Below are 25,376 nucleotides of genomic sequence, written 5' to 3'. Positions count from 1 at the left end.
CATCTGTTAGAGACTTGATATTCAGAGTTCTTATCAGGAACTTGTCATGCAGTCCCCTCTGCCCAGCACATGTCTAAGTAACAAAGAAAAGCGAGTGTTCTGCACACACTGTAGTTTTGTACAGTCTCCACTCCAAGAGCCACTCTTCCAGCAAACTTCGAATGGGAACAGTACACAAGCCAAGTTCCCAGACTCTAGCCAAGGACTGACCTTGCCCAGGCCTTCCTGCGGCTCCGACCTGAGGGTTACCTTTTATCTACGCAGTTGCACAAGTCTATGACTATACCAAGAAAGCATTGAATCTCTCTCTTTAAATGATTGAGCTGTGTATCTCACTGAAGTTGTTTTTGAGAAGAAAAAAGAAAAACAGCAAGACTTTTCTCTTGACATAAAAGCGTATTCAAAGTCTGTATGGGAAAGCGGACAGCTCAAAGGCCTTAACAAGGCAGAATAACTGGAAACACTCCGTCTTACTAAATGCTCTGTGTAGTTGCAACAACTAAAGTCTTGTGCCTGCAGTGTCGACACAGGAGCCCAGGCATGGGAGAGACTCTAGAAATATGACCAACTGATTTTTAATTAAAAAATATCACGTGCCATTTATTATGTGTGCATGCACATGCATACTATAGTACACATGTGGGGACCAGAGGATTGCTTGTGAGAATGAGGGTTCCAGGCATCGGATGTGTGTATCAGGCCTGGCAGAAAGCACTGAGCCATCTTGCCAGCCCTCAGGTGAAGGCAGAGGCACACAAGAAACGTAATAGGAGAGGGTGGCTTCGAGAAGAAACCACACATCCAGAAACCACACCTTTAAACCCAGCACTCAAAAGGCAGAAGCAGATGTCCGTGAGCCTAGTCTATAGAGTGAGTTCCAGGCCAACCAGAGGTGTGTAGAGAAACTCCGTCTCCACCTCCTTCCAAAAGTAGAAAGTTGTACCCCAAGCTAGACCGAAGGCTGAGGTTCCCAATTGTTTGAGTCTGAGAGTTTGAGATCACCCTAGGTAACATCAGCAGAAACCCATCTCGTTGCAAAGTTAACAAGAGCAAAGCCAACAAAATATAAGAATATTAAAACCTACTAAGCTTAGTGGGACCTGGGGCTAGGCAGGAAGTCCCCAGGCTGGCCACCCAATGTTTGAGCCGTAAAATGAGAAACGTAGTCGGACTTTTCCAAAAGTTCTGCAGAGGAGATGGAAAAGACACAGACTGGAGGAGAACACATGCAGTCTGCACCATCGTCAGATTCTGGAATCTAGAATCTAGAAAGAGCATATAAAACCCAACAATATGAAAACTCAGAACAAACGTATTAGAAAAGGGACAAGAGACAAACACCTCACAAAACTGAACCTTTCCACGGTGAGCTGCGCCTACGTACCCATGAGACTGATAGAATAAAAACACCAAATCCCAATAGAGATTCTGAGAACCCAGACCGATCCCACAACCCTGGTGGGAATGCAAAATGATGCATCACTCTAGAGAGTGGCTTGGCAGTTCTTAATTAAAACAGACACGAGTACTGTCCAACCATCCGTCGATCTCCTAGGCATTTGTCCTCAAATGAAAACTAACATCCGGGTGCAGACCCTCACAAGGATGTTCTCAGTGGCCGTAGTAGTGACAGCCTCAGACTGGAGGTGGCCTGGGAGTCCTTCAGCAGGTGACTGGTTAATCTAAGAGTGGTACATCTGTGCCACAGAAAGCCAAAGTAAAGAGGACGAGACCTTTGATGATCGTGGAAACCTGGATAGATCTATGGGACTCGGCTAAATGAAAATACCTCCAACCCTAAATGATTCTGTGTATAGAGCATGTTCAAAAGATGAAATGAGGGGCTGGGGATTTAGCTCAGTGGTAGAGCGCTTACCTAGGAAGCGCAAGGCCCTGGGTTCGGTCCCCAGCTCTGAAAAAAAAGAACCAAAAAAAAAAAAAAGATGAAATGAGGGACAGGTTAGAGGTTGGCAGAAATGGATGGTCTACGGGTTTGGGGAGCAAGAAATAGGCATGGTTATCAAAGTGCCATCCCTCCGAGCATCCTCCTTTCTGATTTATTGTTCTCGATTTTACATACTACCCCTCGTTTGTTTGTGGTTTGCGAATATTTTCTTGAACTCTGTATCTTATCTTTCCATCTTTATCCCATGAGCTTCCCTAGAACAATATCTCAGCTACGGTGAGGGACACATGAACATGAATAGGTGATAAGATATTTTACACACACATACTCATGTACACACATACTCATGTACACACACATGCACACTTGCACCTGCACACTCACACATGCACACATACATGCACTCACACACACATGCACATACACATGTAAGCTCACACACAACACACACACGTACATGCATGCATGTGTACACACACCCATGGACACTCGCATATGCACATGTACATGCATGCTCACACACCATGCACATATATGTACACACATGCACACACGTGTATGCATGCACACACATGTGCACACAACACACTCACACAGGCATGCACACTCACACAACACACATACATGTGCACGCGCACACAAGTTTAAGTAAAACAGAAAATGTAAGATGGTTAGGTTGCATCAGTGGCAGTATCTGGACTGTGATGTGATACAGCTGGCCCTCTCTCTGTCCCTGAAGCTCCCATGGCCTCAGATTCAATTGACCATGGATGGGGATTAGTTGGGGGTAAAATTGACTGAGTATAGGAACTTTTTCTTTTTAAGCATTATTTCCTAAACAATATGGCGTCCCAGCTTTTGACATAGGATTTCCACTGTGAGTTCGTAGGTACCGTGAGTCAGCTGGAGCTGATTTTGAGTGTGCAGGGGTGTGCACAACAAGGCCTCTGCAAATACTGTGCGTTTCTTACGGAGACCTGGGGCCTGGCAGCCATGGAGGTGGACTTCCTTAGGGAGTTAGCAGATCCTAGTGTCAATGCCTGTGGATCTGAAGGGGAGGATTGTGAGCAGTGTTAGCAGCGGGTGGAGCTGAGTCGAACATAAAAGGGATCTCCCCTTAATTATTTCTTACAGCTACATATAAATCTATAATTACGTCAGTAAAAAAATTCAGTTAGAAATAATAAAGCGAGCATAACTCCATAATCCTGGAGAACAGGCATGATGGGTAGGCCCCATGCTGTCTCCCAGCGGGGTCCTCAGGGCAGCAGGGGCTTGCAAAGCCTTGCAAGCCACTCCCATTCCAGTCTTTGCTCCCCTTCAAAGCTCTCTTTGCCCTTCTCCTCACCTGAGAGGTGAGAGATGGTAGCATCCATCTATAACTGACCTGAAATGCCTGGCACTTCTTAGCAAGGGGAAGCCAGCAAGGCAGAGTCTGGCTCTGCACACCTGGAAGCCATCAGCCACAGGGAGTGTAGCTGGCTCTGTTTGCCCTCCCTTCCCCAGGTTCAAAACCCAAGGGAGAGCCTTCAGATAAGCAGGCTTTTTTTTGAGGTTCCCCCAAAGCTGTCTGCCTCCCCCAAGGCCAGAGTCTTTATGAGTTGAGATGACAGCTAATGTACAGCAGCCCTGGCATTTATGGAGGGGCAAAATGAAGATCCCACAAGGGACGTAGCCTTGGGCTGGGGGTTGTGTAGCTTAGTGACAGAGCGCTTCTATGAAGTCCAGAGTTACAGCCTCACCACGGAAAGAAAGATAAGTATTTCTTACCAGAACCATGAGCATGCAAGCTCTTTAAGGCAGCTGGCTGGAACACCAACCTGTGCCTAGACTGCTTGAGCTACACACAGAAAAAGAAATGGCAGTACCCAGCCACCCACCCACACAAAACATGAGCACAGAGATTCATCCAAGAACAGCAGAGTAGCTTTCAGCATTATTTATGCCACTGTCCCCAAACACTCCAAACAGCCCATAACCTAGCTAAAAGACACTCAGTGTCCAGATAAGCCTGCCCCGTGTGCTTCCTACCCCTTCAGTATAGCTGCCTCATTAAACAGTCTCCACACCCCTCCCTCCACATCCCATGCTGGGGAGGAGAAATGTCGCATGCTGCAGCAGGAGGTCCCATCGCAGGGGCCAGGTCCTCGTGTCTGAGGACTGCCTGCAGAGATGACAGATGGAAGGCTCTGTGGGAGAGGTGGGTGTGGTGATTCTCACCCTTGACCCAGACAGGCCAAGATCTGAGCAGACACTTGAGATGTTTGTTTGCTTCTTAATCAAAAAGACCGTAAACGTGCACCTCATGAAAAGTCCAGAGCTCTCTCCCCTGCTCCATCTCCAAGGCCAGGCAAGTTTTCAGGGAACAGGCCTCCCCAGATCCCATTGTGTTTCTTCAGACAGCTGGACTGAGCTGTGGATCCAAAAACTCAGTCTGAGGCTGAGGTGCGAAATCCCCTCCTCTTTTGTGGGAGTGTGTGTGTGTGTGTGTGTGTGTGTGTGTGTGTGTGTATACACACGTGTGTACATAAGTACATGTGCATGCATGTTTAATCAAACCAAAGGAAGCAACCCATTAACTTATATCCCCAAGGTAACACACTTTAAAGAAAATGTGTGTCCTTTTCCAATCTATTTAATATAAACTCTGAAAAGAATTACATGTTTCTCTTCAGGATGTAATAGAAATAGCTTTTGCCCTCCTCTTTACCACCACACACAGAGACACACACAAAGATGCATGTACATGCAGACATACACGATACATATAAACACAGACAGATGTGCATATACACACATATACATATACACACATAGTCACACCGATACATATACACACAAACATACATATGCACACAGATACATATGCAGACAGACATTCACATCATCTACACACATGCATATACATCTATACATACAGACATATATGCACGGACACAAATACGAAGACACGTGCACACATAACACACATATGCATATTCACACATATATATGAATACACACATAGCCACACAGATACATATACATACATATATGCACACACATACATACACACACAGATACACATGCACACAAGCATACATACACATCATATACACATACATATACGTACATACATACACATGCAGACACATGAATGCACATGTACACACATGCATATACACACATATGCATATGCAGACACATATGCATGGATGCACATATGAACACACATGCATACACATATGCATATACACACATATACATATGTATATACACGTAGCCACACAGATACATATACACAGACAGATACATATGTACACAGTCAGACGTATATTATATACATACATATTATACATACACATATACACATGCAAACACATATACATGCACAACATATGTACACACATACACACATACACACACACACACACACACACACACACACACATAGCTTTCCCAGCTTAACAAGCTAAAGGCCTTCTGTGACTGTCTAAGTTGTCCCTCACATGCTGAGCCTTTGTGCTTGCATTTCTTTGTTCCCCTGCCAGCTCATGAGCTCAGGGGGCTGCCTTGGGGTGGCAGCCTGAGCCTGTGGGATGCAGCTGTGGATTGGCAGCTGGATCCACAGACCGACAAAGCACCATGGGGCAGAGCGCTCATCATCCAGTCCCCCTCCCACCTTGGGGAAAGCAGGCTCATGACAAACCAGCTGCAGTCTGACAGTTGTGGCCTCCACCACCAGAGGATGCAGGAGGGTCCCCTGCCTACCCTAGCAAGGGACTCTCTTTCTTGTTTAGTCAGCTAGTGTATAAGAAGGAATAAGATGAGACAGAGCTGGGGCCAGGACCCCCCAGCGAGACCGCTGATGAGTCTCCCTACTAATGAGGTGTCCAAGTTGCAACCAGCTTTTTGGCCCTGTCCACCCTATGGTTTCCAGGGCTGGTTGGGACTTGTTAAAGTTGAACATATGCATTACCCAGTTGTTCTCTAGACACTTAAAAAAAAATCTCGTGTATGAGAAATCATGCCCTGGATGACACCCCGGCTCTGCAATGGCTTTGGAAGCAGAGTCCACCCCTACCCCGACATCCTCAGGAACTTGCTCTAAGCACCCCTCCTTGGCCTTCCTCTGTGGAAAGCCACCCGGATGCAATGCCTGGTGTGTTTTGCTGTCTGCCTGTAAACTTGATCCCCTCACCCCCCAGAGGCAAGTTTGCATAAGAAAGCAAATGTGGACAGCTTACACTTTTAACACTTTCCCGGTAGTCATTTTGCAATTAAGTTGTTCATTAAATCTAATGGGTTAGGAGACAGTTAAATACTTGAATAGCAACCTCCCTCCATGCAGAAGATGACTAAGTTATAGCGCTCAGCGTGCCAGCCTTTTGTCCCAGTAGCATAACTCATACATTTTTAGTTTCAAAACACATTTACTGTGTGTGGGGTGTGTGGGTGTCAATATCTGTGCGCTCTCTCTCTCTCTCTCTCTCTCTCTCTCTCTCTCTCTCTCTCTCTCTCTGTGTGTGTGTGTGTGTGTGTGTGTTCGTTCATCTGCTGATGTGCTGGGGATAAAGCCCTTTTGCCCATGCATGTGTAGTAGGTAAGGGCTCCACAACTCAGCTACATCCTCAGCCCCTAAATTATTACGACCTTGCCAGGTGCATATGTACCCTAAAAGAACAAAACAATAAATAGGTAATGGCTATGAACTCAGATCAGAATGTCCTCTGGATTCTCCATCTCTGTCCTGATCTGAGAAATGGGATTACAGTTCTTCACAGCTGTCTTTGCAGGGTGGTCTGAGGGTTAGGGATCGCTGCATGCTCCAGGTGCCTACAATTCATGGAACGAAACTGCACAAGGTTTTACAATCATTACATAACAATGTATCCTGTATTTATATTTGTATCTGTGTTTACATTTGAATTCATATCCAAAACTGTGAAGAGTCACTTCCAGTCAAAAGCAAAATAATTCGTTCAGATGTGGTAAGCCGGCCTTGCAGGGGGACCACAGTGGCTGGAGGACAGTGCTCTGCCCCCGCACTCGGGCTACACAACATGGTCTGAGGGCGGGACTGCATCACACTGCTGTTTTCTTCTCTTTGTAATTGCTTTAAATTGTTTTCCCCGATGCGGAGCAATGTTCGAGGGAGATTGGGGTGCCAGCATGATGTAATGGAAGTCTGGATCAATGATAGTGATGTCAAAGCCAGAGAATGTGGAAGCAAACCAGAGTTAGAGCTAGCGCATCGCTTGGGGAAGTTTGTCTGTCTGTCTGTCTGTCTGTCTGTCTACTTATTTAAGATCACCATGTGTCCTGGAAGTATATCTTGGTCTCCTCAGTGCCAAGTGATTATGGAAACAGATTAAAGCAATGTGACTCTCATGCTACATAGAGCAAGTAGGCACTTGCTGGTCCCCAGAGAAACAAGGGTTCCCTGGGTTTCCTCCATGGAGGACTCAGAAAGAATCTAACTAGAGGTGGGTCTGGAGGAAGTCTGAGTCTACAGGTCATCAAATATTTAGAGACTCTGGCCCTTAAATAGGACTTAGAGTCATCTGACCCCATGCCTTCCCTGTCCTGTCCAGGGTCACCAGAGCCCAAGGGATTTACTGAAGGAAGTGCATCCACCAGCTGCTGCAGCAGGATGTCACCTCTTTCCTCCCTGGTCTCCTGCCTTCCCCTGGCCTGGCTGGCCACACCCCTGCCCCATTGTTTATTAAATCCTAACAGCCTGGGTTAGGATGCAGCAGCTGAGGGGGGTAGCCCATGAGGACCACAGGTCTTCAAGGTGCAGACTAACACGGGGCCACTGCTGAGCCACAGCTCTGCCCTGGTGATTAGAAACTGCCACAGGCTTCAGACAGCCCCAGAGGACCTGGACCCCTCCTTCTCAGCAAGGCCAGCTCTGGTATTGTTTGTGGCTTCACTGGGGCCATAGTTTAGCAACAACCGTGCTTTGGCTCTCACTGTGCTGGGCCTGGGTGGCAGTTGACCCCAGTGGAGGGAAAATAGAACCCAGGTCTACCACAGGCTTAACTCGCTAGCCCAGCCCTCCAGGTTCAAGAGCAGCCAATGTCTGCAGTGTTCCCTGGGTCCTCTTGCCAGGTCCTCTCTGCACCAGCACTTTTAACTGAGACCTCCAAGCTTGCACACCTGGTTTTAAGGCCAGATCCCAGGAGTCCTCTGTTCAAGGTCACCACGGTGTGGAACTACTGTGCTGCAGTGTCCAGTTCAAGTCCTCAGTCATGCTGATTTCTTTATTTTTAAGTTAATGTATACTAATTGTATTTTTTTAAAGTGGCTTTTAACTGGAAGGTGGTGGCACATGCCTTTAATCCCAGCACTCTGGAGAAAGAGGCAGGTGGATCTCTGTGAGTTCAAGGCCAACCTGGTCTACAGAGCAGGTCCAGAACAGCCAAATCCTTAAGGCTAGACTCCAGAAAAAAGCCTGTCTCCAAAAAGCAAAAAGCAAAGACAATTAGCGATGATGATGGTGGTGGTGGCCCTTGTTATCTTGATCACAACTATGCCCTACAAGAGCTAACAAAATGTCTGTCCCGTGGTTGACACCTAATGTGCATATGGTGACTGAATGAGAAACCAATGGATAGTTAAATGGATGAACAGTGGGTGGGTGGATGGACGGACGGACGGATGGATGGATGGACGGACTGGATGGTGCCGAGTGGGCAGGGTGGTAGGTGGATAAACAGACCTGAATATCTTCCCGTTGTTCTCATATTCATTTCTGCAAGGAAAGGATCCAGGAATTCTGTGTTGGCACAGTGCAGAATTGTATCCCTCCCGTTTCACTGGGAAAAGCCTAGAGTCAGGTGTGCTGGTCTGCATCGTCAGCCTCAACGCCTGAGACAGAGGGGGCTGATTCTGAGTGTGAAGTCAGTCTGGTCTGTAGATCGAGTTCCAAGCCAGCTAGACACGCATAACGAGACCCCTGTTATAAATACCCACAAACCCTCGCTAGCCCGCCTCCTCAAGCCACATGACATCCAACGGGTGCATTCATCTCAGGGGCAGCCGCTTCTAGGGCACCACGCCACAATACCTCTAGCTAGTCTTTGGTTACAGCGGCAGCCGCCCTCCTGGCTCTCTGCTCACATCCCTAGCAACCGGACAACGTCATAACCTACATCAGCCTGACCAAATCAAAACTCCAGAAGCTTGTAACGTAACAATCACATTTATCTCAGTAATTATCTCAGTAAAAACACATCCGCATAATAAATTCAGAGCCACCTGATATGATAGAATTTGCCCACCTAGACAAGACAAGCTGTCCTCTAATAATCCATCCCTCATGTGATAGCCATAGTTACCTGTGGCTGATTAAAGCCACACAGAGAATGACCCTTCTCATCCTCCTCCATCTTGTCTCCCCTCCTTGGCTTCTCTCCCCTTTCCAAAACTCTGACCCTGCCTTACTTTTTACTGTCCAATTGCAGGCCTTGTCTTATCTTGCACCTGCCTTCTTTTAATTTCAACCACAGACCTCTGCCTCAAAAAGAAAGAAGAGGGAGATAAAGAGCTTCACTAGTGACTCCAGTAATGTCTCCAACTCCTGACAGCCAATCATATCATCCTGGTTAAGTTCTGTGGACTCTCACTTCCGATGTTTACTTATGTCTTATTCTAGGGATAAATTAGTTCCAAGCTTACTTACAATGTCCCAGAATCTATATGTTATTGGTTATGTCTCTTGGAGCTAAGTACCAGATAAAAAGGCAAAACAAGAGAAAGTTTTTCCTCTGGCTCACAATTTAGAGAGACGCACTCTCTCGTGGAGGAGGAGGTGCCCCAGCGGGCAGCTAGCTTATCTTTGGTGCTGTCCAGGAAGCGGACAGTGGGGAAAACCTAATGCTCACACATGACTTTCTGCCTTCCCCCTCTTGATTCATTTCCAGACCCCATCCCAGGAGATGGTGGTGCCACTCTTCAGGGTTAATCTCCTCTCCTCAGCCAATGCTTCTGGAAGCATTCATAGACACATCCAAAGATGGGCCTCATTAAGGCCCAAGTATTCCTAAAGCCAATCAAGTCATCGATCCAAGTTCACCATCACGAGCCCACCTTCGTCAATCGGATACCTGACTGTAGCACTTTGAAACCATAAAATTCTACCCTTGGCCCTGTGAGCTCATGGCTGTCTCAACACAAAGTGCCTTCGGCCCAGATCTTCATAGTTTCAACACTGTTCAAAAGTTTAGTCTTCTCTCAGACTTCAAGTATGTGTGATCACATGTGAGCTCCCCCCCCCCCGCCTCCCCACACACTCACAAAATTCTTTCTGCAAATATAGCTACAGTAGAGGCTAACACTACAGTATAGGAAGGGGGCACAGTTCAGTCCCAAATACAAGCCCCAAATGAAATTTCTAAAACACTTGAATTTCTCCACTTTCTACCATTTGTATGGAATCCATCCTTCTGTATCTTTGGTTTCTAGAGCCCATATCCCATGAGCTATTTGGAATGTCCAAAACAACACTGATGTTTTGATAACGATTCTCACTAAAGTACGAAGGGCACGCCTCCCTGAAGGGCTTGCGTTCAGATTGTCTACCGCACTTGGGGAAAGAGTCCTGTGCAGAAACATTATCATCCATAGATATGCATGAGCATGTGTATATGTATATATCAGATACTCAGGAGGGAGGAGATACTGTCGCCACCACACAGATCTTTAGAAGAGAGCCCCAAAGCCAGTGCTGGCCCACTCTCCCAGGTGTCCCCCCGACTGTGGCTTCATACTCTGAGGAGAGAGACAGTCTGGTCTGCAGCCCCGTTCTCTCAGGCAAGAGGACCATGCTGACTCTGGTAGATGAAGCTTCCAAGCCATGCCTCCCGCTCAGCTCAGCCTTAGCTCTGGGGCAGATGGGGAAGAAGATACCCTCCTCTCTCATAGCCAGAGGGGGCACATTTCCTGGTGCAAGTGGAAGGCACTGAGTACCCATAATTAAAGGGAAAGCATCCCACCGAACATCGACATCGACGGGACTAAGTCTGTATGTGTCTCTCACACGAGGTGCCCCGCAGACATGACAGATGGTCTACCAGCAACCCCCAGTTCCCGTGTTCCGTGGAAGCGTGCTCTGCCGCATCTATTACCTAACGGCACTCTCGTGTCTGGGTCGCTAGCAGCGTACACCAAATCGGAAAGCAGCAAGACCCACCATTTTCACGGTGGGCTTTCTTTTCCCACAGGAGTGAAGTTGTAACCTTAATGGTGTCAGACACCTTGCTTGTGAAGGGAACAAAGCATTTAAAATTAAAATCCAAGGTTGTCCCAGATACAGAAATAATCTTTAAAAAAAAAAAATCCCCAAGCACGTGACAATTGCCATACGTGCCCAGGAACCTGAAGGGTGAGTTTTTGATAGAGTTTTACCCCAAACGAATACGCTCGCTGCAGAGGAAATTCTTTTCTTGTGTTCGGGGACGGGCATCTTAGTCACACGGTTTCTCTGTTGTCTGTTCCTGTACAGTGGCGACCTTGTTGCCTTCGGAAAGTCTCCTGATTTTAACAACGTTCTCCAGCAGGAAGAAACAGTGAGTATAAAATCACCACGTTCTAACAGACCCTCCGGTATTGGGGATTACATGCCTGCTGTGTCCCAAGTTCTGGAGAGTCCTTACCCATCACCCCTTTGATCTCGCCGTTGAATGTCCGGCATACGTCATACTCAGCTAGGACGGACCTGGCCCCTGCCCTGGAGGACCGCACTGCTCAGCTGCAGTCACAGCGAAGCTGTGTTTCCTGAGGTATAGTTCTAAAGGACAGGTGTTTGGTGATGGATTTGCTGCACCCTGCCTCTTTTGTATTCTTTCAACTCTGAGAATCAGGACATTAGAGCTATTACTAGCTAATCTCTGACACTGTGGGTTGAGCCTCACTTTATTTGGCTAAGACATCATGACAAGACTTTGATCCCATTTCAGCTCAGTTTTCGAAAGCAAATTAGCCTAAACTGAGCAGTTTAAACACACTGATGTCTCATGGTTCCAAGTGCTTCCATTAAGGAGGGGGACAGCAGGCTGCTCCTCCTGGTCTTGGGTAGCAGAGCCTTCTCTGACCTCTTATTTGTGAGCGATCCAGTTCATGGATATCCATCCCACCCTCCAGACCTAACCACCCCCCAGGGGTCCACTTCTAAAGCCCCTCAGTTGATTACGATGTCAGCACCGGGATCTGAAGGAACACAAACACTATCGCTAGTAGATGCAGTCTCACTGACAGAACCACTTTCTAAAACATCTGTTTTTATAACCAGTACACAAAAGTTATAAAGACAAAGTCTCATGGCCTTGTCCTGGAAAAGCATTGTCTGTGGACAGGACGCCACTGAGGCAGATGAAGGGCAGTGAGTCCAGAAAGGCAGAAGGGTCAGATGTCATGCATGAGGGCTGATCCCTCCTCTTGAATCCCTTCCGAGTGCACTGGCAGTTTCTGTACTGGTGAGGAATTCACCCCAGGACACAGATAGAGTGAGCAGGCCAGCAGTGTGGATGCTCAGGGGCTAGCTAAGCAACAGCCACGCTGTGAAAGCAGACTGAGCAAGTACAGATTGTGGCGTCTGGACTTATTACTAGTCTTGGGGTGCTCTTTCTTCTCCCCTGAGTGGTCTGAAGTGATCTTCTTCCTGGTGTAGGCAGAAGCTCTCCTAGGAGCCAAGCTGACCTTACCCATAATTCAGAATGTCTGTTACAGTTAGATGCAAGAATAAATAAATAAATAAAGCGTAAGTATCTAGGGGCTGGAGAGATGGCTCAGCGGTTAGAGCACCAGCTGCTCCCCTAGAGAACCCAGGTTCAATTCCCAGCACTCACATGACAGCTCACGGCTGTAACTCCAGTTCCCGGGATCCACAACCTGAGGCATGCATGCAGTACTCATACCTGTGCGTGCAGGCAAAATACCCATACACAGAAAATGAAATATTTTTTAAAAGTATAACTATTCATAAAACTGAGAAGCTAGCCAGAGGAAAGGAAAGGCAAGGTGCCGTGGGAAGCTCCTGGTGTTTGTGGCTAGAGACTGACTTGACTTATTTCAGTAGATCCTGTCCTTCCTCTTGCCCGGCCAGCTTGGCTATGTCACACCCAGCCACAAGCTTATCTTATTTGTCTTCCCTATGGTATCGGCTCCTTCCTGAGTGTTTTGACCCTGACATTCATTTTAGCTATGACAGATGACCAGGGAGAACCTGACAGATGAGGAGGCCACTCTAAGAAATCAACACAAAGTCAGTACTCTGAACAACACAAAATGATTTTCTCATGTCTTTGGGGGCCGTGAGCCCCTCCTCAGTTCTCACCAGGCCACAGTCAGGGTCTCTGTAGAGCAGATCTCTAACTGCAGCCCGGGGGGACCTTCCAGCATCAAAAGGCCGTCTATATTCCTGGGCTTATAGCCCCATTCTCCATCTTCGAAGCCAGCACAGCGTAAGCCGAGTCCTGCTCTGAGCTGAGTTCGGCCACCTGTTTTCAAGGATTCTTGTGATCCTTTGACATCAGGAGAAGGGCACTCCCAGTGTCAAGGTCCCTCCTGCCTTGATGTAGCAGAGTCACAGCATCTGGAGATTAGAGCATGGACATCTTGGGGCACCATAGTTCTCCCTGTTAAAAAGGGATTCTCAGAATCCTTGTTGGGAGAGTATTCATCTTGGGGTGTAGCTTGCATCTGACCTGAGAGGTAGGGCTAACAGTGGGGAGGCCTCAAGGACTGGCCTTTCGAGATGCCAATCATGAAGAACTTGATAATGGCAGGCTGCGGAATTTGATTCAAGAGGGCGTGGCATTAAACCTCAAACGGAGAACAGGACATACTGGGAGGGGTGACAGAAGATGTGGAAAGGACAAAAAGCAAGCCAGAAAGCTTTCCTGAGTGACACAACTCAGGAGAGGCACATGATGCCTGGGGATTTGGCAACAGTAAGAAGATGTCCCCATTGTATCCTCTGGTGGATACATAAGCTTTGTCTTAGTCAGCTGTTACTGTAACAAAATACCTGCTCTGATCAACTTAAAAATTAAAACTGTTGGGCTGGAGAGATGGCTCAGCGGTTAGAGCACTGACTGCTCTTCCAGAGGTCCTGAGTTCAATTCCCAGCAACCACATGGTGGCTCACAACCAGCTGTAATGGGATGCTCTCTTCTGAAGTGTCTGAAGAGAACTACAGTATACTAATATATAAATAAAATAAATAAATCTTTAAAAAAATTGAAACTGTTTACCTTGGCTCCCAATTTTGGAAGTTTTATAAACTTTTATGGGTTTGCCCCACTGCTTCTGAGGCTGTGGTGATGTGGCAGAATGTTGCAATGTGGAGAGCGTGCTGGCGCAAAGCTATTCTCCTCATGGCTATGTCTCGACAAAGACGGAAGAAGAGACCAAGTGCTCTACGTTTCAGGCTCTCATGGATTTTCCTTTTGATGTCTCATGACAATGTACTTTTATATTCTTATAATCATTTGTATTTATATATAATTTATCCTTTGAGAATTTCATACATATATACATTACATTTTCATCATATCTGTCCCGCTCCCTCCAGATAGCCTCCAAACATACCCCTCCAAACACCCCAGTGTGTTCTGTCCACATTCACCCAAGTGAGAGCCATTCCCCATAGCGTGAGCAACCTGCCAGTGGCCACACCCCCAGAGAAAAGTGACTCTTCCTCCTCCAGTAGCCATCAAATGCCTATAGCTCCTAAGCTAGAGGTAGGGCCTGTGAGCCCCTCCCCCATCCACGCTGGATTCTTGGGCAGCTCCATCTATGTGGGTTTGTGCAGGTAACATCAGCTCATGAGCACAATGACCACGTTACGACCAGAAGACGGCAGTTCACCGGGCTCCTCCCTACCCTCCAGCTCTCATATTTTTTTCCTTGACCTCTTCTGAGATGTTCCCAGCCTTGCCGGGAGTGGGGGGAGGGGGGTCGAGTGGGAGTTGATACAGAAGTCCAGTCTAGGACTGAGAAGTCATCAGTGACCTGACACTACACAATAGCATGAGGTCTGAGTGGCGAAACAGGCATTTGTCATGTTGAAATAGAGAACATTGGTGGCCTCAAAATAGAAGGGAGAAGGAGAGAAAGAGAGAGAGAGAAAGAGGAGAAGAGGAAGAAGGAGGGGAAGGCAAAGAAGAAGAAGAAGAAGAAGAGGAAGAGGAAGAGGAAGAGGAAGAGGAAGAGGAAGAGGAAGGAAGGAAAGAAAAAAGAGGGAAGGAGGGCAGAAGGGAGGAAGAGAAAATAAAGGGCCTACCTAGGGTGTCTGGGTGGTGGCTCATGAGTGAGAGTGAGTGTCTGGCATTGAATCCCAGGCACCCACAGAAGTGGCCAGGCACAGCTGTGCATGCTTACAAACCCCGCATTAAGGAGAAGAGACAGGTGGACCAGGCTAGCTCACTGACCAGCAAGCCTGGACAAAACATCAAACTTCCAGTTCAGTGAGAGACCCTGTCTTAAGGCTGGACAACAGCAGAGGAGGGTGCCTGGCATCCTGCCTTCCCCTCCACATGGGAGCTCATGTGTTCAACACACACGCATGCATGCACACATACACCTGCCTAGATTTATAGCTATCAACTGCATGGTCTAGAAAGGTGGTTGAAGCGATAGATTTCTGGCCTCCTCCGAGTCACCCAGGAACAAGGAATGGATCCCAAGTACCAGGACATAGTTTCAGGACCACACTTTGAGAAATGTTGCTTTGGGAACAGCAGCAGCAGCAGCCAGAGAGCAGGTATATCCAGGTCAGTCTGGGCTCTGGAGCAGATGGCCTAAGTGGGTTGTCACCGTGTGAAGCTGCTCAAGACTGGAACTGAAAGTTCTCTGGGTCCTCTTCCTGTTGGAAACACCAACAGCGAGGCTGGTGAGCTTCGTGAAACAGGCTCTTCCTGATGGTCGGTCACCTCAGCATCCCCCACAGACCAGAGAGCAGTGTGCCCTGGGGACATCGTCCTCAACATTCCCACTCTGTGTGTGTCCAAGAGTCCTCCAGAAGGGGTGTTGATATAGCACGCCAGAAGCAGTAGAACTCATTGTACGCATTTCCCCAAGTTCAGGGTCAGGTACTCAGAGTTCCGGAGCAATGGCTGTTGGGCAGTATCTCAACTCCCCAGTCTTCAGTGTAAGTCTTGGTAATAACCAGGGGTATCACAAAAAAGGGAGCAATCCCCAGGGGGTGCTACTGTGTGCGGCTCTCCAAGGGGATGTTGGCTGAGCACAGCCATCTGCCCCTAGGAAGGGTGCCTAGGAGTTCAGAGGAGCTGCTGACCCTCAGGAGCCAAAACCCTGAGAGGCCAGCAAGTAGCTGAGCCCAGCCAGGTGCACATAGGAACTGAAGAAGCCAGGGTCGGGGGTGGAATTCTGACCCGGAAGTTGCCAGAATTCCACAGCAGAACGGAGCAGACTGTTAAGATGGAGAGAGATAAAAAGTCTCAATTCAGCACGGATGACTTTGCATCAAAACGCACTCATGGGACTCATGGCGGCCCATTCTAGTCCAAGGAAATCTTTCAAAAGTCCTAGAGAAATCGTTTCAAATAAAATCGGTGTACTTTGGCCCGAGCAGGTCCCTCCCCTGCCAGTCAGCACTGTGAGGAGGGCCCACGTGCTTTCTGCCGACCCTTTCCCCTTCCGTTTTCGCCTGAAATTTGTCATTCAGAAATGAAGCCAGTGGCCCTCATCTTCCTGTCAGCCCAGGATTCCTGATGCAGTTAACTCTCTTCACAGCTCAGGCAGGGACAGGCACTTGATGGGACTCCATTTTATTTCAGGAAGCAACAATTCAACAGATGAAGGTTCTAGAAATACATAGTGACATTGGGCTGCTCACAGATGCTATTCTTATTGGACATTGACTGTAACACAGAAATACCATCTCCCAAGAACAATATATTCGGGCAATGTATTAAAATCTAAAGCCCCCCCCCTCCTTGTAGCAGACAGCATTATAGGAACCATTGTAACAGAATATGAGGGGAAGTTGCAGAAACAACACCACATTCAAGACCGTGATAACTTAGAGTAACCTGTGGCTGCAACTTAATTCATATGCCAGAGGATTCATTTTATCTTAAGGGATTAACCATGGCATAAATGACTTGCAGTGTGAAAGTCACTCACCGATAAAGACGGACCCGATGGGCTCACCTGTGTCTCCATTCAGAAGATGTCCATTCTGGGAACAAGAGCTGGCGAACAAGTACTCCTGTAAGCTGGTAGGTCTGTGTCCCGAGGGGCATGGTTCTCACATCAGTGCCTTTCTCCTGGGGCCGGAAAATCCAAGTCTGCCCTCAGATCCAGTGCCAGGCCCCCTGGGACTGCTGCCATGCCTTTTCTGAAGTGAGGGCTTCCCTCATGAAGGAAAGGACCAGAAGAGGGAAGCAGAGCCCTGGTACCTCTAGGAACTGGAGCTGGGAAGTAAAGCGGATGCCAGTGTTCAGGGATACAGTGCCAGCGAGCAGGCGGGGCCTTTGGAGCACGAGCTCGAGGGTCAGAGCTCAGAGGCCGTCTGTCACGCAAAGCTGAGCACAGAGGTACAGGTCTAGCATCTCGGAGCCGGGCGGCTGAGGACAGGAGGATCTCTGGAGCTCACTGGCCAGCTAGTGTAGCCAGTCGGTGGCCCCAGTTCAGTGATACCCTGCCTCAAGGATTGAGGTAAAAGTGATAGAGAGGGACACTCAGTGCCCTCCTTGAGCCTATGAACGCATGCACAGGTGTAACACACACATACACACACACACACACACACACACACACCACCACCACTACCACCCTCACCATCACCATCACCACCACCAACAACAACAACAGAAATAATATAGGGAGTCCACAGGATGGCTCAGCAGGCTGACCACAAAACCTGACAACCTGAGTTCACTCCCTAGGATTCACACAGTGCAAGGAGAGAGCCTCTTCTGGCCTCACACGTGCTGTGCCATGCATGTTCCCATATATGCCCACACACATGGATATGACCTTACACATGTGCTATGTCATGCATGTTCCCTATACACCTACACATACAAATGTGACCTCACTCTTGCTGTGCCATGCTTGTTCCCATATACACCCACGTGCATGGAAATGACCTCACAACATGCTGTGCCATACATGTTTCTATACACATCAACATGCATGAATATAACCTCACACATGTGCTGTGCCATGCATGTTCCCACATACACCCACACATGTGGATAAATACATGTGAAAATCCTTTAAAGATTTTAAAGGTGGAACATTTTAAAGGTGGAACTGGATGTCTCCCTCTGGCCTCTACACAAGCATGTAATGTTCACTGACACATAAGTACACATACACACAAAACACATACAAAAAACCCTGCATCACACTCCCTCAAAAGTTAAAGTGATAGAACTGCCCTGGCAATGTATGAGTTACCACAGCAAACCTGACACTCCATGAACTGTTGGTAAGTTGTGCTGACCCTGTCCACACAGCACAGGCTGTGGAGGACAGGGTGGGGGTTGGGGGGGAAGCCTGGCTCCTGTCATGTCAGACCTGTGACAAGAACGGCTTCAGATAATAGATCCCACAGGCAGACAGAGGTGCTAACATCCATTGCCCTCCTAGGTGGTCTTTCTTGCTGATGAATATTGCAACTACTGCCGAGACATTTTACAGTATGTGAGGAACCAAGAACTGGAGAAGGTAGGCTGTTATCTGTGAAATACAGGCACGTATGACCAGCTGTCAACCACTTAACTTGATGGGACCCCCTCCAGGGATAGCAAGAGCTAACCTGTGGCATCAGACAGCTCATGGAGTAACTACCAGGTCACTGGTGAGTTCTGGAAAGTGGTCTTGCCTCAGCTTAGTCATTTGGAAATCCTCTGAGGTCCTGACATGGGTATCATGACGCTTGAAGAACAGATTCAGCTGTGCCAAGTAGAGAGTGGGGAGCGAGACCCACCTTTTCCCCAGTAATGCCCAGCACACTTTATCAACACATGTCTCAGCAAAAGAAAAGGACTTTGAGGCAGGTGATTGGCCATGGATGGGTATTGCAGATTTCATTGTAGACAGAGCTCGGCAGTAACCTATCTATAGGGCGAAGCTCTAAGGTCTTCCCCACTGCACAAGGAGGGGTGTGAACTGGCTGTGGGAAGACTCTTAAATTAGAGTCTATCTAGCCTACTGTGAGCATGGCACACGTGAGGTCAGAGGACAGTTTTCAGGAGCCGTCCCTGTCCTGCTAAGTATGTGGGAATCAAGGCTAGAACTCAAGAAATCACATTTGGCGGGATAAGCCGAGCCATTTCGAATGCCTGGGCTTTGCTCTGCTAAGTAGGAGAAAAGAATCCAGGGAAGCAAGGGCACGTTCAAATGGAAGCTTTCCTGGTGCCTCTGACATCTGAGCAGTCCAGCTCCGAGCACACACGCTGTGGAGCCAGTGCGAGCACTGCGGAGTGGGAGAGAGCAGTGCGGCCCCTCTCGTCTCTGCAGCATCACAATGCCAAGCCTCTCACAGCTCCCTTCACATGCTCAGCAGATGTCTGCTTAAATCACGTCCCGTGACGGCTCCGTTTCTGGAACTAGGGAGGCATCTTCCGCATGGCTTGAGGAATGTGTGATCCGGTAACGAGGGGAACAGCGTTACCCAGTAAGGCTGACGAGTCCTGCTGCTGTCTGTTAGTCACCCCCTTCCCGACGGAGGTGTTAGTCAGCAACTGCTAACCACAACAGAATATCCGAGATAAGAAACTTAGAATGCAGGAATATTCACTTTAATTTACGGTTTGGGGGAATTTCAGCCCATGTCTGGTTGGCATTGACCATCACTGTGCATCTGTGAAGACCCAGCAGCAGAACAGTGTGTTCCTGCTGGGGGAGACACTGAGAAAGGGGAAAAGCCCAAGGTCTCACAGTCCTCTGAAAGGTCACAGCCCCAGTGGCCAGGATGCCTCCTACTAGGCCTAACTCTTAAATGTGTCGCCACCTCCTAATAGCATACCAGCCAAGGCCCAAGCCTTCAACCAGTAGGCCATGGGCAAACATATTTCGATTCAAACTATAACAGCCATTATAAACAAAAAGCCTGGGACGGGCTTCTTTATAAAGAAAAAAAAAGTTTATTTTGGGTCATAGTTTTAAAGGTTCAAGGTCTTCAGGATTTCATCTGGTGATAGCATTCTTGTTGGCAGTCTAGAGTAACCCAGCAGCTCTCTGTGTGTGTGTGTGTGTGTGTGTGTGTGTGTGTGTGTGTGTGTGTGTGTGTGTGTGTCTGTGTCTGTGTCTGTGTCTGTGTGTGTTTGTGTGTCTGTCTGTCTGTCTGTCTCCTTATAGAGCCATGAGCATCCATCCAGTCATCAGGCCTCTACCTCCATGGCCTTCTATAATCCAAGTCAGTTCAGCCTTGGTAGTCACAGGCATCAGGTAGAGGGGACACATTGGAGAATCACTTGTTTTTGGAGCAGGGGGCCTGGAACATGGGTCGCCAACCAGGCTATGAGTGGACTGCTTTTCTGACTCTACTTGGATAAGTCTGTCAGTGTCCCTGACACAGATCCCAAGTCATGACCCTCAGGGTGGCTTTCACCACCTTGACAGGAATCACTTCCTGCCTGGGGTCCCTGGATGCCTCAGGATGTCTCCACCCACGGGGATCCCACAGGCCAAGAGTCTTATGCTGGAGAGATGACTGAGTGGTTAAGAGCACTAGCCACTTTGGTGGAAGACCTGAGTCCACTTCCTGGCACCAACACCGTGGCTCACAAACACCCGTAACTCCTGTTCCACAGCTCTGAAGCCTTCTTCTGACTCTGTAGGCATGCATACATGTATGACCATACACAGGCACATAGGCATACACACACACACACACACACACACACACACACACACACACACACACACGGGCGGGGTGGAGGAGGGAGAAAATCAATAATAAACCTTTAAAGGGAGTGTTTTTTACTAACTGACCACTGCCAGTCCAGTTCAAAAGTTGGAATCTGGAAATGGGCAGACAAAACAGAAAAAGAAGGAACCGGACTTTTTGGCCCCTCTTTGTGTTCCCTACTTGATCTCTGAGAAGGGCTCGCCTGGCTTCACAGCTAGTGTTGAGTAGCTAGGCCCGGGGTGCAATACTGTCACTTTCCTTTTCGAGCTGGAAAATAAGCAAAGTGATCAGTCAGTCAGTCAGTCAGTCAGTCAGTCAGTCAGTGAGCTTTTATTCTCAACCCTGATGAGGCCCCTGTAGCCTTCATCTTACTGTAACCAACCAGAGCCCTCTGGTGGCCAGAAACAGCTTTTCTAGGAAGTAGGTTTCCTGATGTAGGACCAAGGCAGGGTGGGCACTTTGGTTACTGAAAAGAGGTGTTCCCTCTAGAGACATGGCCCAGAGGTTAAGAGTAGCGACTACTCTTCCAGAAGACTCAGGTTCAATTCCCAGCACCCACATGGTGGCTCACCACTGTCTATAACTCCAGTTCCAGGGGACCTGACACCTCATACAAACCCAGGTGCAGGCAAAACACCAATGCACATGAAGGAAGAAGAGTAGTTTCCAAACCCAGTTTGCAAAGCTGATATCACAACTTCGCATGCCCTGGTGCGAACCACTATCTATGCAGGGGTGAGGCCCACAAGGCCCTGAGGGTGTCAGTGACTATGGGTGAGGCCCACAAGTCACAGCCTGGGTTTCTGATGATATGTTCTGTCTCATCAGGTGGAGGATTTAATCACCTCCTTCTGGAAATCTCTGCAGCAAGACACAGTCATGCTCCTGTCTCTGCCCGACGTGCGCCAGCTCTTCGGATGCTATGACATGCAGCTATATAAGGTGGGTGGACCCTTGATCCCCTGGTGCATCCCTCCCAGAAACAGACGCTACTGGTCAAGTTAGAACACCCGCCAAGACATACCAGAACAGCACCCTCCCAATACACACTGGCCTAGAACAGCACGCCCAATACACACCAGCCCAGAACAGCACACCCCAATACACACTAGCCTAGAACAGCACACCCCAATACACACCAGTCCAGAACAGCACACCCCAATACACACTAGCCTAGAACAGCACACCCAATACACACCAGTCCAGAACAGCACACCCCAATACACACCAGTTCAGAACAGCACACCCAATACACACCAGCCCAGAACAGCACACCCCAATACACACCAGCCCAGAACAGCACACCCAATACACACCAGCCCAGATCAGCACACCCAATACACACCAGCCCAGAACAGCACACCCCAATACACACCAGTTCAGAACAGCACACCCAATACACACCAGTCCAGAACAGCACACCCCAATACACACCAGCCCAGAACAGCACACCCAATACACACCAGCCTAGAACAGCACACCCAATACACACCAGTCCAGAACAGCACACCCAATACACACCAGCCCAGAACAGCACACCCCAATACACACCAGTTCAGAACAGCACACCCAATACACACCAGCCCAGAACAGCACACCCAATACACACCAGCCCAGAACAGCACACCCAATACACACCAGCCCAGAACAGCACACCCCAATACACACCAGTTCAGAACAGCACACCCAATACACACCAGTCCAGAACAGCACACCCAATACACACCAGCCCAGAACAGCACACCCAATACACACCAGCCTAGAACAGCACACCCAATACACACCAGTCCAGAACAGCACACCCAATACACACCAGCCCAGAACAGCACACCCCAATACACACCAGTTCAGAACAGCACACCCAATACACACCAGCCCAGAACAGCACACCCAATACACACCAGCCCAGAACAGCACACCCAATACACACCAGCCCAGAACAGCACACCCAATACACACCAGCCCAGAACAGCACACCCAATACACACCAGTCCAGAACAGCACACCGCAATACACACCAGCCCAGAACAGCACACCCCAATACACACCAGCCTAGAACAGCACACCCAATACACACCAGTCCAGAACAGCACACCGAAATACACACCAGCCCAGAACAGCACACCCCAATACACACCAGTTCAGAACAGCACATCGAAATATACACCAGCCCAGAACAGCATCCCCCAATATATATCAGCCCAGAACAGCACACCCCAATACACATCAGCCCAAAACAGCATCCCCAATACACACAAGCCCAAAACAGCACCTCCAATACACACCAACCCAGAACAGCACCCCCAGTACACACCAGCCCAGAACAGCACACCCCAATACACACCAGCCCAGAACAGCACACCCAATACACACCAGTCCAGAACAGCACACCCCAATACACACCAGTTCAGAACAGCACACCGCAATATACACCAGCCCAGAACAGCACACCCCAATATATATCAGCCCAGAACAGCACACCCAATACACACCAGCCCAAAACAGCATCCCCAATACACACCAGCCCAAAACAGCACCCCCAATACACACCAACCCAGAACAGCACCCCCAGTACACACCAGCCCAGAACAGCACACTCCAATACACACAAACCTGTGCACAATGGACCAGGGCCTTTTGCTCTTTTAAATTTCCTCATATACAGAGAATAATGACCCATGATTCAGATTTTAGTTCATTTTTTCTCTGAACATATCTACTAAAGATATTTACACACACACACACACGCACACACACACACACACACACACACACACACACACACACACACAATTTCTTGGAAACAGGACCCCTTGATGTAACCAAAGCTGGATTTGAACTTACAATCCTCCTGCCTCAGTCTCTGGAGTACTGGGATTGTAGGTGTTCCCAGGCCAGTCCTTTTACAAAGGCATTCTCAGGGGTCTGGAGAGATGACTCAGAGCACTGGCTGCTCTTTGAAAGGACTCAGGATCCAGTCCCAGCACCCACATGGCAGCTCACAACCTTCCATGGTTCTAGTTCCAGGGGATCTCTGCCCTCTTCCGGTGTCCTCGGGCACTGCACACATGCAGCACACGGACGTGCAATCAGGCAAATGCTCATACACATTAAACAAACGACATCCAGGTAGGAAAGGAAGACGTTTTAGAATGCAGAGCCGTGGGTGACCACACTAGAGCAGTGCTGCTGCTGCCAGACTTGCTCTGCTCTGGAACTCTCATCTCTGGAGCAGTCACTGGATTCAGGGCGTCAGACAGACACCGGTCCTGCAGTGAAATAGTCTTTGCTCGTCAAAGTCCCACCGGTTAGGTCTTAGGGAGCTTGGGCTTCTAGTTTGTCACCACAGACGTAGAACAAAGGCTCTTAAAAATGTTGGTTCTGACTCGATGAGTTAGCCAGAGTGGGCATGGTGCTGTTGTTTGCTTTGTTGTTTGTGTTTTGTTTGTTTGCTTTAATTGAATCAGGGGCCACACCGAGGGTGTGCCTCAGTGGCATAGGCACAAGGCCTTGGGTTGCATCCACGGAATCTGGGGTGGGTGGGTGGATTCCACTATCAGTATCTGAAAAATGGATACCAGGGTGGCAGGGTGTCCTGTACTGGAAGCAGTGGCTGCCTTAGGTCATTAGTGATCTCCCTCAGACCAGCCATGACCTGGCCTGCCTCTGGGTCCCTTGCTGGAAGCCCCTGCACTCGCAGGCCGGAAGCCCCTGCACTCGCAGGCCATGCCACTGTGCTTGCTTCTTTCTCCGTAGGGCCTGGAGGACACGCTGCTCCCGGACTTCCTGGAGGATGTCAGTATCCAGTACCTGAAATCAGTCCGGCTGTTCAGTAAGAGGTTTAAACTGTGGCTTCTCGGTGCCCTGGAGGGTTTTCCGGCCATCTTACAGATCTCCAAGCTCAAAGGTAGAGTTGCACACAAAGCACAAATTCTGTACGTCGAGGATGAATGCTGCCACTCGGCAGCTCTGTCCAACGGTCAGTCATGCACGGACATCTCTTTGTTCCTCGTGCATGAAACGGGCAGAGCCAGGCCTGCCTTGGTGACCTAGCCTTCGGTGCCTCTGATGGCTTCCTAGGCTGAGCCACACCCAGCAAAATTGGCCTGGGAGTGTCCTTCCCAGCAGCTGTCACAATGAATTACTGAGTTTCTTCAAGAGGAGGGGCGGGAGGGAGGGAGAGAGGGAGGAAGAGAGAGAGAGGAGGGAAAGAGAGAGAGAGAGAGAGCGCAGCTGCCCCCCTTCCCTCCGGTCCTTTGATAGTTTTCCCAAAGAGATGAGAAAATCAGGGTATTTAGAGATGTCAGGTGAAAAAGTCTAGACTCATCGGAGTTCCCATCCTAGTTAGCTCAGGCTGCTGTAACACATCACACCCTGGGCAGCTCACAAGCAGCTGAGATCCATCCCTTGCTTGCTCCTGAGGAATGGATCTCGTACAGGCCAGGAGTCCAGCCTAGGGAGGTGGCTGACCTGATCCAGTCATAGTTTGTTCTCTCACATTAAGGGAGAGTAGAGGACTCTTTCTGAGTTCTCCTCTCTTAAGAGCACCAGTCCCCTCAGGAAAGTTCCGAGTTTGCGAATAATTTGCTAACAGGCACC

The 25,376-nt window shown here is 48.7% G+C and overlaps 1 protein-coding gene across 2 annotated transcripts in view; it reads left to right on the top strand.

The window, feature by feature from the left end:
* Positions 1–25,376, top strand: part of Rfx8 (regulatory factor X8) — a 63,842-nt gene that overhangs the window by 20,016 nt on the left and 18,450 nt on the right. For both annotated transcript variants that reach the window (XM_039084547.1, XM_039084546.1), the window contains 5 exons: positions 11,394–11,457; positions 17,023–17,133; positions 18,512–18,589; positions 21,606–21,719; positions 24,534–24,684. In XM_039084547.1, the coding sequence (XP_038940475.1) occupies positions 11,394–11,457; positions 17,023–17,133; positions 18,512–18,589; positions 21,606–21,719; positions 24,534–24,684 (518 nt within the window). The remainder of the gene's footprint in view (positions 1–11,393; positions 11,458–17,022; positions 17,134–18,511; positions 18,590–21,605; positions 21,720–24,533; positions 24,685–25,376) is intronic.

The sequence above is a fragment of the Rattus norvegicus genome, chromosome 9 (genome assembly GCF_036323735.1).
Source record: "Rattus norvegicus strain BN/NHsdMcwi chromosome 9, GRCr8, whole genome shotgun sequence".
Classification (NCBI taxonomy): Eukaryota; Metazoa; Chordata; class Mammalia; order Rodentia; family Muridae; genus Rattus; species Rattus norvegicus.
Note: the sequence above shows the minus strand (reverse complement) of the source record. Positions and strands in the feature narration are given on the sequence as shown.